The sequence below is a fragment of the Mesocricetus auratus genome, unplaced genomic scaffold (assembly GCF_017639785.1).
Source record: "Mesocricetus auratus isolate SY011 unplaced genomic scaffold, BCM_Maur_2.0 Super-Scaffold_100004, whole genome shotgun sequence".
NCBI lineage: Eukaryota > Metazoa > Chordata > Mammalia > Rodentia > Cricetidae > Mesocricetus > Mesocricetus auratus.
In genome coordinates, this window is record NW_024429189.1 from 87,834,286 (window position 1) to 87,847,404 (window position 13,119).

A 13,119-nucleotide genomic window follows, 5' to 3' on the forward strand; every position below is an offset into this window, starting at 1 on the left:
GGTCAGCCTTTATGTTATTTGTTCTTTTTCTATTGTAGCTTTTTAACACTCTTCTTTGTTCTGTATGTTTAGTGTTTTGATTATTGTGTGCTGAGTGGACTTTATTTTCTGGTTTAGTCTATTTGGTGTTCTGTATACTTATTTTGTTGTTTTGTTTTTGTTGTTATTTGTTTTAAGATAGGGTTTCTCTGTGTATAGCAGGTGTCCTGGAACTCATTCTGTAGACCAGGCTGGCCTCCAACTCACAGATATCTGCCTGTCTCTGCCTCCCGAGTGTTAGGCTTACAGGCGTAAGCCACCATTGCCCCACTATCTCTATATTTCTTGTACCTTGATAGGTATCTTCTTTAGGTTAGGGAAATTTCCTTTATAATTTTGTTGAAAATATTTTCTGTGCATTTAATCTGGGTTACTTCCCCTTCTTCTATTCCTATTATTCTTAGATTTGAATTCTTCATGGTGTCCTAGATTCCTGGATGTTTTGTGCCACTTTTTTAGATTTAACATTTTCTTTGACCAAGGTTTCTATTTCTTCTACTATGTCTTCAATGCCTGAGATTCTCTTCCATCTCTTAGCTTCTAAATTTCTCGTTTCTAGATTTACTTCTGTTTATTGTTTCCACTTTCATGTCTTGCATGGTTTTATTCATTTCTACTGTTTGTGTTTTCATAGGTATCTTTAAGGGATTATTCATTTCCTCTTTAATGACCTCTATCATATTCATAAAGCCTATTTTAAGGTTCATATATATTGTAATGCTCAGGGCCTGCTGTGGTGGGCTGTAGAAGAGATACACTGTCCTGGCTGTTACTTTGTTTTCATGCTGGCCTCCTGTCAAACCATCTCAATGTCCATTCTCCAACTACCTTCCTGCATTTCATTTTGATTTCTTCATTTTACTGAATTATAATACATTATTCTCTCAACTTGATATTCACATATTGAATCTTATGCACTTTCAAGAAGAAAATTCAAGGCTGTGTTAAGCAAAATGTGACTCCACTACATCCGCTTATATAACTCATCAGTTTTGAAACTTACACTAAAACCAAAAATTTTTGTACTAAACATTCTGTGAGCTTAATTAAGTATATACTATAGGTTGGACTTACTCATCTGTCTCTAAACAGTTAAATTAGCAGTTATTTTTACCTTGTTTCATCCATGACTCATTAAATTCTCAAGCTTCTGTCTGTCCTGTCAGAATTTCAAGCATGATCTCTGGCATTCTTTTAAGTAGATTGGTAAGGCTCTTGCTTCCTTCTCTCCTCAGAATCCTGGCTGTATGCCATGGAGTCATGTATAAACAGCTCTCGGCCTGGATGCTACATGGACTCCTCTTGGACCAGCATGAAGAGTTTTTTATAAAACAGGGTCCATCTTCTGGTAATATCAGTGCCCAGGCTGAAGAGGATGAAGAGGATCTGGGTATTGGAGGACTGACAGGAAAACAACTCAGAGAACTGCAGGACCTGGTGAGGGCACAGCAGGAAGCCCAGGGCAGACTGCCTTCCTTGAATGGTTTATTTAGAAACACTGGGCTTCCTCTTATTAGAGACTACAAAACAGAAAGTGATTTTGAAATCTTTATTTCTCCTTTCTACATTACATGCATTTATAAGTTGAGTGATAAGTTTTATCTCTGCAAATATGAGCTTCCCTGTAGCTTTTCATGTAGTTTGGAGTTGTAGACTCCTCAGACTTGTATTGTTCACATTCATTTGTTCATCCGGTGGTTCATTTATCTTGTTATATTCATTGAATGTCTGTTCCATGCAGGGAACTCATATTAGGTGCCCAACTCCATAAACAAAATGTAGTTCTTATCCTTAAGAAGCATATAATGGAGCCAGGCGTTGGTGGCACACGCCTTTAATCCCAGCACTTGGGAGGCAGAGGCAGGCGAATCTCTGTGAGTTCGAGGCCAGCCTGGTCTATAAGAGCTAGTTCCAGGACAGCCTCCAAAGCCACAGAGAAACCCTGTCTCGAAAAACCAAAAAAAAAAAAAAAAAAGAAGCGTATAATGATGGAAAATAGAGAAAAGTAACCAATTACATTGCTCTGCAAAAGAGTGCAGCTGTTCTTGGAAGGTCTGAAGTAGGGTTTTAAATTAGAGAAGACTTTTCAGTGGAATTTGGTAAGATGCATCACAGCATGTCCAGGGATTGTATATAATGGTATAGGCTATTAAGAGCAAGGCTCATTGGAAGAACCATTTAAATTTCAGCTGAAATGGTCAGGTAAAGGTAAAGTAGTGTGTGTGTGTGTGTGTGTGTGTGTGTGTGTGTGTGTGTGTGTGTGTAGGATTAAGGGAGGTAGCAGTAGATGAAGGTGCTGAGTGAATCAGCAGCAAATCCTGACGGTCCTTGTGAACAAAAAGAAAGAATTTAGACTGAACGTGAAAAAAAGTTAAGAAAGAACAATTGGGTAATCCCAGGGAAGGAGTGACAGACTTTATGATGTCATTTTAGGTGCTATGTGGGAATCATTTCTTAAAAACCAAGATCAGGAGCTGAGCATAGTGGTGCACATCTGTTACCTCAGTTTCTTATAGGACAGGCTAAAGTTGGGGGGAGGGAAGCACCATTAGTGTAAGGCCAGCTTGGCCAACAGATGAAACCCTGACTCACCCTGCCCCAAGTAACAACAAAAACATGTAATCTCAATACCCAGGAATCAGGGGCAGAAGAATTACTCCAAGTTTGAAGCCACCCCTGTCCACATAGGGAGTTCTGTAGCCAGCTTGAGCTACAGAGTAAGACCCTGTCACCAAAACAAAAATCAAGAGTAGAGGCAAGTATACTAGTCAATAGAGGCCTAGGGATTCTTAGGTGAAAAATAATAATTCCAAGAATGGTAACAGTGAATTTGGAGGCAGATAGAGAAGCCTGAAAGGATGGAATCCATAGTCCTTTAGGGGCTGGCTGTGAGTCAAGAGGAAAGTTGCAGCCTTTAGCAGTGAGGCACTAGGTGAGTAGTGACGATAGGCAATATGTGTTGCTGGTGTTCATTGTTGTGGCCATCAAAACTGAGGCCAGGCAAGTACTCTTCCGTTGAGCTATATCCCGCCCAAGGTCCAATATGGGATGTGTTGAGTTTAAGCAGCCTGTGGAAAATGTCCATTGGGTTCAACCTGGAGGAGTGGTATAGCTTTCTCTGAAGCTAAGTATGGAGTAATCAGCAGCAACTTAGAAGTTTTTAATCTGTGGCCCATGGGAAGCTGCAAGAGGTTCTCTGTACAGTGTCTAGGAGAAGGTCCTCAGCATTTATATTTGCAGGCCTGTTAAAACAATCTGTTATGATGCCCAGTGAAGCCTTGTAAGATGTTTTCTCTATAAAATGTATAACAAGAGAGAAGAGTCTGGGATAGGCCTTGACAGAGCAGACAGGCAGGTAGGTAGGTAGGTGACAGATAGATAGATAGATAGATAGATAGATAGATAGATAGATAGATAGATAGAGCGAGCTATACCAACTCTTAGAATTGTGCAAAGGAGAAAGCTGATTGATTATCTATCCACCTGACACAGTAGTAAAGCCTTATATTTAAAACTCAATGTTAGGCTGAGGGAATGACTCCATAGGTTAAAGTGATTGTACAAGTGTGAGGACCCATGTTAAAGTCAGATGCTATAGTGTGAGCATCTCCAATGTCAGTGCTCCTGCAGTGAGATAGGCAGAAACACAGGAGAATCCCTGGAAGCCTGAAGGCCAGCTAGCTTAGCATACACAGTTAAACAAGCAGACCTTGTTCTCAAGGAAGAAGGTAAGGACCATGGCCTGCAGTTGTCCTCTGACCTCCACATGTACACTGTGGCCCATGTGTGCCCACACTGACCTGCATTGTATACACACATACACAAAAGTAAATTAAAAAATAAAAACTCAGTGCTTTCTATCATGCCATTGTCCATGAATATGGAGTACATTTCCAGAGATGATGATGCAAGAATTGTATAACTTCAGATTTATACCCTGCTTGCCAGTCATGAGTTGGGAATGCTAAGACCTATCTTCATACTTCAAGTGACTGGTTATTTTCTTGACTAGCGCCTAATTGAGGAAGAGAACATGCTGGCCCCATCTCTGAAGCAGTTTTCTCTGCGGGTAGAGATTTTACCATCCTACATTCCAGTGAGGGTTGCTGAAAAAATCCTCTTTGTTGGAGAATCTGTTCAGATGTTTGAGAATCAAAATGTGAACCTGACGAGAAAAGGTAAGAATCCCCTTGTTCTGTTGGCCACATCTCAGAGATCTGTAACAGTGGCCCAAAGCATGCTGGGTTAGAGTGGCTGGTGACAGATGAATTGTTGCGGCACAATAGTTCTGAGAGGTTGGCTTGGGCAGCTGTGGCCCCTCCACCCCGTCTAATGACACCTGTCTGACAAGAGTGCCTTGTCCTCCACAGGGTCCATCTTGAAGAACCAGGAGGACACTTTTGCTGCAGAGCTACATCGGCTCAAGCAGCAGCCACTCTTCAGCCTCGTGGATTTTGAGCAGGTGGTGGATCGAATTCGTAGCACTGTGGCTGAGGTATGTCTTCTGTCTAACATTGTTCCAGAAGAAACGAGTTTGGAGAGGATTAAAGGGGGAGGGAGGGAGAAAGGAGGGGAGAGAGAGAGAGAGAGAGAGAGAGAGAGAGAGAGAGAGAGAGAGAGAGAGAGAGAGAGAGAGAGAGAGAGAGAGAGAGAGAGAGAGAGAATCTTTCCCTCTGGCTGTCTTCCAGCATTGGGCTATAGACATGCGCCATTATGCCCTGCTTTTGCATATGTGCTAGAGATCTGAACTCAGATCCATGTGCTTGTTTAGCAAGCTCTTTCTCACCAACCATCTCACTAGCCCCAGTTTTTCTCATTATTGTTCTGTGTTTTTAGGCTTCTATTAATAGTAATAAACTAATTAGAACTACCTTTTGTTTATTTTCCCTTGATTTATAAATTCTTTAGGTAATTTTTACTTTTTTTCTTCTATCTTATTTAAATATTAAGATATACTAACTTGTACATAATAACAAATTAATATAAATGGAAAATCATGTAGTATTTCAGCATTTTTAAATTTTATTTTTATTATGTACATTGGTGTTTTCCCCTGGGTCCCAGAATTATAGACAGTTCCATGTGGGTCCTGGGAATTGAACACAGGTTCTCTGGAATAGCAGTCAGTGCTCTTAACCACTGAGCCCTCTCTCCAACCTCTGATATAGTATTTCAATGCATGTATAAGTTGTAGGATTTTTTTTTTAACTGTGTGGGTGTTATGCCTGCATTATATATGTGCCTGCCTGGTGTCCTTGGAGGCCAGATGAGGATGCCAGACTCCCTGGAACTGGAGTTAAGAGGTGGCTATAAGCCATCTGATGTGTGCTGGGAATCAAACCCATGTCCACTAGAAGAGCTTCAGTGTTCTTAACTGCTAAGCCATCTCTCTAGTCCTTAAAAAAAATAGGATTTTGCTATATAAACAAGGTTGGCCTGGAACTAGGTCATCTTCCTGCTATAGTCTCCCAATACTGGGATAACAGGCATGTGCTACCAAGCCAAGTGGTGACCCACACCTTTGATCTCAGCACTCAGGAGGCAGAGGAATCTCTGTGAGTTCAAAGCCAGCCTGGTCTACAAAGTGAGTTTCAGGACAGCCAGGGCTATACTGAGAAACCCCGTCTTGAAAAAATAAAATAAGAAAATTGTATTCAACCCAGTGGTTTTTAATTTTACAGTTGTTTTTGCAGCTATTACTGCTAAGTTCGGGACATTTTAATCTTGCATAGGTTTTTGTTACATCTGTTCATTCCTAGGACTAGCTGAACTTGGGTTTACTGTAATGAACTTAAGGTTTTTTGTTTGTTTGTTTGTTTAACTCTTATCACAGCACCTCTGGAAGCTAATGGTAGAGGAGTCAGACTTATTGGGTCAGCTGAAGGTAATAACTGATTTCTTTTAAATCTTGAAATGATTATGGAAAGCACTCTTGCCTAGACTTCCACAGTAGGCTTATTGTTCTTACTCAGGTGAGGAAATTATATTTGATGCTATAAAGCTTCTGAACTCTATAAAGATTCAAGTTTACTTTCTTCTGTTATGATCCAAAACACAAAGAGTTCTCATGTTTTGAAGGGCTTCTCTGTATGCATCTTTAAAATAATAAGCCTGTTTATTTCAGACTGATAATCTATGTATCTAATTCTCTTGGGGAGTAAGACTCCAGGCTCTGATTTACTGAACTGTACATTGAAACTCTTTCCTCAGATCATTAAAGACTTTTACCTTCTGGGACGAGGAGAACTGTTCCAGGCCTTCATTGACACAGCTCAACACATGTTAAAAACACCACCCACTGCAGTAACAGAGCATGGTAATTGTCCTGTGGCCCTGAGAATAAACAGCTTACTCAGTTGCAGGGTGTTTCTCGGCTGATGTGTGTGTTGTATGTTTGCCTGGACAAGCCAGAAGAATGAGTCACAAGTTTATGAGCTGCCATGTGGATGTGTGGAAAGGAACCTCGGTCCTCTGCAGAAGCAGCCAGTGCTCTTAACTATCAGTGCTCTAGCTACCACTACCTATTTTTAATCTTATAAGTAATAATGGAAGCTGGGCGGTGATGGTGCATGCCTTTAATACCAGCCCTTGGGAATTCGAAGCCAGCATGGTCTACTGTGCAAGTTCCAGGACAGACCCCAAAGCTACAGAGAAACCCTGTCTCAAAAAACAAAAGAACTAAAACCAACAAAAATGGAAACCTAACCTGGGAAAGCCTAGTTATAGCTAAAGCTCCCTTGTGCTTATGGTATAACTGGCTGTCAGGACAAGTAAAGCAAAGGTCTTTAGTACTGTTAAGACTTTTCTCCTTACCTTTGATGCCCCCCACACAAAGCAACCTAGCCTGGTTTCTAGCAGCAAATTAAAGAAGTCTAGTGACGTGCTTTGTTTTAATTGGCCCTCTCCAGGTCACATGGCTATCACTAACAATGAAGTGAGGCATTAGGATATGTCTCATTCAGCAAAGTGTCTTCCCCTTGGCCAGTTAATGGCTGCTTCCACCCAGACACAAGAAGAGAATGTAGTAAGGATCCAAGCCAAGTAACAAGGATAGAATTTATTGATTCTCATAATCTCAGATGTGATGGTTTTAGGTAAAACCTAATTATCTTTGTCTTCTTGGCCAGCAGGACAGGTTCTAGTCCAGTGGTTTTCAACCTTCCTAATGCTGTGATGCCCAGTCTTAAAATTACTTTTGTTGCTGCTTCATAACTAATTTTGCTATTGTTATGAAGCATAATGTCAATATCTGATATGTAGGATATCTGATTTGCAACCCCTGTGAAAGGGTTGCTCAATCCCCAGCTGCTGCTCTTGCCAGATTTGTATGTTTCTAAAACTGACCTCAGAAGAACTACATTTTTACAGAGTCTGAAGACAGCCTCTGGGTTGGCCTGGATCAGATCAAGTCTACAAACAAAACAGCCAAAAGGTCAGCTGTCATGACCCATTGATCATGCTGCCTCCCCAAGAATTGGGTGTTGCCAACCCCGCTGACACTACAGGATCTGTACTGAGCAGGGGTGATGCTCTCAGTGTTGTTAATAAGGACAAGGAGAAATTAATGCTGTTCAGAAAGAAGTCACATATGTCCTGGCCCTGCTGAGCCCTACTGTTGCTTTCCTGTGCTCTTTCTTGCAGATGTGAACGTGGCCTTTCAACAGTCCGCACACAAGGTGCTGCTAGATGATGACAACCTTCTCCCTCTGTTGCACTTGACAATTGAGTATCATGGAAAGGACCACAAAGGTTTGTTAATCTCCAATTGCCTCCACTCTGCATCTTCTGGTTTTCATCATCTCCCTCCACAGAAACTGTAGTTTTGGACCTTAGGGATCACCTAGACTAGGTCTCTAATTTTGTACAAGAACAAATATAGTTCCAGAAAGGTTCAGGAACTCTGTCCATAGATTGTTTTTGAAATTGCATCTATATTTTTAAGACACCTTTCAGCAAAGCTCTCACAGGAAGGTCCTCCCCTTTGCCTCTCAGTGCACCACTGGTGTCTCATTTGATGTGTGCAGTTCATCTTGCTATCATGCTGGTTCTAATTAACCAAGTTATTTTTCATTATCTTATCCACAGCAGATGCCACCCAGCCAAGAGAAGGGCCTTCTCGGGAAACGTCTCCCCGGGAAGCCCCTGCTTCCGGCTGGGCTGCTCTAGGTCTCTCCTACAAAGTACAGTGGCCACTGCATATTCTCTTTACCCCAGCCGTCTTGGAAAAGTGAGTAGTTCTGAGTTTCTCCCACTAAATGAACGGGAATAAGATTGGTGGACGCAACCCGCCATCCGCCATCCAGCTGGTTTCTGTACTAGTAAGCCAGAGAGTGCAGACTCACCCGTCTTCAGGAGCTAGACAGGGGTTCTAGTTTGTTTTCTGTTGCGATGAAAATGAGTATGATGAAAAATCTATGTGGGAGGAAAGGACTTATTTGGTGTGTATGTCCAGATAACAGTTCTTCATTGAGGGAAGTCAGAGTAGGGATTCATGCAGGAACAGAGGCAGAAACCATAGAGGAATGCTTCTTACCCAACTTCTCAGTTTTCTTTCTTACACATCCCAGACCCACCTGTCCAGGTGTGGCATCACCCACATCAATCATCAATCAAGAGCATACTCCACAGATTTGCCCACAGGGAAATCCAGTGAAGGCAGTTCCTTAACTGAAACTCCCTCTTCCTAGGTAACTCCAGCTTGTGTCAAGTTGACCAAAAATAAAAACAAATAAGCAGCTCACATTAATAAATGAGTGATAGCCATGAAACAATAGGGAATGGTAAGCAACTGAATGAATGGGAAGGCATATAGCTACTTAGAATCATCAGACTAGGCTGCAGAAATGGCTGTGAGTAAAGGTAAGGACCGGAGTTCAAATCCCCAATGAAGCATGTGTCCATGCCTGTAGTCCCAGAATTTCTACTATGAGATAGGAGGTAGAGGAGAATATCAGTAAGTTCACAAGCAAACCAGGTTAGCATAAACAGAGGCAAGCAGCAAAAATACCCTGTCTCAAACAAGGTGTAGGGGGTGTCCAGTTTGGCATTCACATGATTTCCAAGGCATATGTCCACCTGAATTCACTCACTCACACACAAAATGACACTTAAGATTTTTTAAAATGTGTTTGTGCATATGCATGCTGGTTTCCATGGAGGCCAGAACTGGAGATGGTGCAGTTGTGAGGCACCCAGTATCAGTGCTAGCAACTGAATCCGGTCTCTGAAAGAGCCACAAGTGCTCTTAACCACTGAGACAGGGTTTCTACACATAACCCTGGCTGTCCTGGGGTTCACTATGCAGACCAGCTGGGCCTCAAACTCACAGAGGTCTGCTTGCCTCTGTTTCCCAAGCACTGAGATTAAAGGTATACACCACCATGCCTGGCACAGATTTCTCTTGTTAGTTGACAAGTAGTAAGCAATAGTAGACTTATTACTTGTAGATTAGTTTGTGGTCTCAAATATGAAGTCTCAGGTAGCACACTGAGTTCTGTCACTTGCTTATTCCATCAGTCCTTAGAAGCTCCCCCTTGATTTTCATGATTTGCTGCTGATGTTAATTTATGTGAGACCCTTTTATATTTCTGTTGCTGTGATAAAGACTATGACCAAAAGCAAAGGGTTTTATTTCAGCTTGTAGCATAGCATCAGGAAGGAAAGAGAGCAGGAACCTGGGGGCAGAAATCATGGAGGAATACTGCTTACTGGCTTGCTGCTCATGGCTCATTCAGCTTCCTTTTTATACAACTCAGGACCTCACACAGATGGTACCAACCGCTGTGGCCCCCACAGACTTGCCTATACATCACTCTAAGAAGACATTTTCTTATAGGTGGATTTTTCTGTCCTTCCTGCCAGCTCCCATTCATGACAAGGAGACTTAATTATAAATAACTTAGGCTTGTTTCTAACTAGGTCTTATAACTAAATCAACCCATTTCTATTAATTTACTTTCTACCTCATGGCTCTATTACCTTTACTCTGCCCATGTTGCTTTCTTCCTTCCTCTTGTGTCTAGCTGGCGACTCCTCACAACTCTGCCCTTCTCTCCAGTGCTCTCTGCCCTGAAAATCCTGCCTGGCTATTGGACCTTCAGCTTTTTATTAAACCAATCAGAGTGACAAATCTTCACAGTGTACAAAAAGATTATTCCACATTTCTTAATTGAGACGACCCTGGGTTGTGTCAGTTGAACTAAAAATGAATGATCCCCTTACCTACATGGGGAAACAGCCGAGCTAGGGTGATGGAATGAGGGGGCTGGACCATGATATGATGCATTGATTGCAGTCTTGTGGGACCTTGTAGGACCCAGAAAGGAGAAGAGAGAAGCACAGTGCACCCTCAGAAAGGGTGAGGAAACCATTCCTCCTGTGGCTATAGGAGTGAGGAAAGACCATCTTTCAGCTTTCTCACCCTGTCTTCCTTGTTCTTCATAGCATGCCTACTGTTTTAGAATATACAGAAGCTGGGCAGAAATGATGAGGCTGCTGCAGGGAGACTTCTCCAGCAGGTTCAGAGGTCACAGCCCAGCTAGACAAGTTACACAGACCTTGTCCAGAGACTCGAACATGGGACTACTTTAGATGCCCACAGTTCATAAATATTGTTTTAAGATTAATGTTTGTGATATTTAATAAAATTTAAATATTCTAATATTTAAACTTTAAAATATTTGATTTTTAGTACTTAATATTTAATGTTTAATTTTTGAAATGTATGTACATGCTTGTGATGCTTGTGGGATGTGTGTGATGTGAGTGGCTGCAGGATCAAAAGAGGACACTGGATATCCTCTCTCATCATGCTCCTTATTCCTTTGTGACAGGCTCTCTTACTGAGGCTTAGTTATTTTGTTGTTTAACTGAAATTCATTTCATTTTCTCTTTTACTATATAAAAATGCTTATTCTCACCATTCTTCTAACCTGCCTACCTTTGGAGGGAGAGGGGGAACCCTTGTGTGTGTTGTGTGGAGGGGTGTTAAAGTGAGGTCCATATATCACTGATGCTTCTGTTGCAGGTACAATGTTGTTTTCAAGTACTTACTGAGTGTGCGTCGTGTCCAAGCTGAACTGCAGCACTGCTGGGCCCTCCAGATGCAGCGCAAACACCTCAAATCTAACCAGACAGATGCAGTCAAGTGGCGCCTAAGAAATCATATGGCCTTCTTAGTAGATAATCTTCAGTACTATCTCCAGGTATGTTCTGTGCGATGCGTGGAAGAGGTGGGAAAAGGAGCCTGGAAAACACTAAGAATGGTCTGCAATTCTCTATTTGGTAAAATGCTGCAGTTGGAGAAAATTCAGGAGTTATATCACTAGGTATATTCCTTGAAATTTTAAAGGGAAATGGAAATCCATGGATAAAGGGATTTAGACCTTCAGGATACTTGTTTGTCAGACATTCTGGAATTATCAGGCATGTCCAATCTTTTGACATTGTGGCATGACATTGTCATTTACAAAGTTCAGGAAGCATGCAACAATTACCACCAACCACCCCCTCCAAAGAATCTCATTTTAGAATTGTGTTGCTCCAGACTATGTGTAGCCCATACCTATCCTTCTTGGATAAGCCTGCTATTGCTAACCAAGTTGGTCAGTGGAAGGGATGAGGCATGAGTGAATTAGGCTGGGGTAGGGGAGAGTAGTCTGCAAAGACATTTGAAACTATTAAGAATTACACGTCCATGGAGCTGGAAAGATAGCTTAGCAGTTAAGAATGCTGACTGCATTTGCAGAGGACCCAGGTTTGGTTCTTAGCACCCACATGGTGCTCACAACCATGAGTAACTAATCCAGTAACTCTAGTCCCAGAGGATCTGACACCCTCTTCTGCCCTCTGTGGGCACCAGGTGTGCATGTGGTGCACATACACACATAGTTTTTCTTTGAATTGCATAACCATGAATGAGAACGTAGCTCAATTGGTAGAGTACTTACATAGCATACAGGAAGGGTTTGAGCCCCAGCCACTGCAAAATGTCAGGTGTGGTGGCACTCACTAGTCTGTAATTCCAGCACTTGAGAGGTAGAATCAAGAGGATCAGAAGTTCAAGATCATCTGTGGCTATACAGTGAGTTTGAGGCCAGTCTGAGCTATATGAGACCCTGTCTCAAAAACAGAAATTATACAATCAAACCTATTGAGACACAACTGTAACATCCACACTGGGAAGTGCCAGGAAGGAGAATAGTAAAGTCTGGGCTAAAGCAAGACCCTGTGTCAAAAGAAACAAATGACAAGGAACGTAGCTCTGTGCTATAGCCTCCCCTTGCATACTCAAGGCCCCAGCAACACATACACTTTACAAGGCTCAGCAACTGAAGCATGTCTTTGGTCAGCCTAAAGTGGTTAGAAGGAAGATGAGAGCTGGTAAAGGTGATTCAGTAGGCGAAGGCTAGAGCTACCAAGCCTGATGACCAGACCCTGGAAAATTGTCCTTTGCCCTCCACATGTAAACTGCAGCATGAACAATTCATACACACCCTCCCTCCCTCCCTCTCAGAGATGAGACCCATAAAATAGAGCACTCAGAATGTGCTAGGTGCTAAAATATTATCTGTCTATCAGGTAGATGTGCTGGAGTCTCAGTTCTCACAGCTTCTTCATCAGATCAATTCTACGAGGGACTTTGAAAGCATCCGATTGGCCCATGATCACTTCCTAAGCAATTTGCTGGCCCAGTCCTTTATTTTGCTGAAACCTGTAAGTAGGAGTAGTCTGTTTCCTTAGCCTGCTTCTAATAGCCCCGTTAGGCTCTAGGAATTGCTAAGATATGAAACTTATTAAGCTCTTCTTCAGTTCTGTTTTTACTTTTTTGACAACTCAAAGCAAAATAAAAAGGGAAGTGGAGTGTTGAATCATAGAGTGTGGTGAACAGGTATAGATAAAAGAACTATGTATTTGGGGCCTGGAAAGATGCTTAGAGATTAAGAGCACAGGCTGCTCTTCCAGATATCCTGAATTCAGTTCCCAGAAACCACATGGTAGCTCAACCATCTATGAGATCTGGTGCCTTCTTCTGGTGTGCAGGCATACATGCAGACAGATACATGCATGATTGATAGATAG

General features: G+C 42.0%; 1 protein-coding gene across 2 annotated transcripts in view; it reads left to right on the plus strand.

Moving 5' to 3' along the window:
• Tubgcp4 (tubulin gamma complex associated protein 4) overlaps positions 1 to 13,119 on the plus strand; it is a 30,866-nt gene that overhangs the window by 14,068 nt on the left and 3,679 nt on the right. The window contains exons 7-15 of one of the 2 annotated variants that reach the window (XM_021226268.2): positions 1,275 to 1,476; positions 4,052 to 4,217; positions 4,410 to 4,534; positions 5,873 to 5,923; positions 6,250 to 6,355; positions 7,681 to 7,788; positions 8,128 to 8,266; positions 11,066 to 11,243; positions 12,619 to 12,753. In XM_021226268.2, coding sequence (XP_021081927.1) covers positions 1,275 to 1,476; positions 4,052 to 4,217; positions 4,410 to 4,534; positions 5,873 to 5,923; positions 6,250 to 6,355; positions 7,681 to 7,788; positions 8,128 to 8,266; positions 11,066 to 11,243; positions 12,619 to 12,753 — 1,210 coding nt within the window. Of the gene's footprint in view, positions 1 to 1,274; positions 1,477 to 4,051; positions 4,218 to 4,409; positions 4,535 to 5,872; positions 5,924 to 6,249; positions 6,356 to 7,680; positions 7,789 to 8,124; positions 8,267 to 11,065; positions 11,244 to 12,618; positions 12,754 to 13,119 lie in introns of both variants that reach the window. The other variant, XM_005068511.4, reaches the window with a different exon arrangement.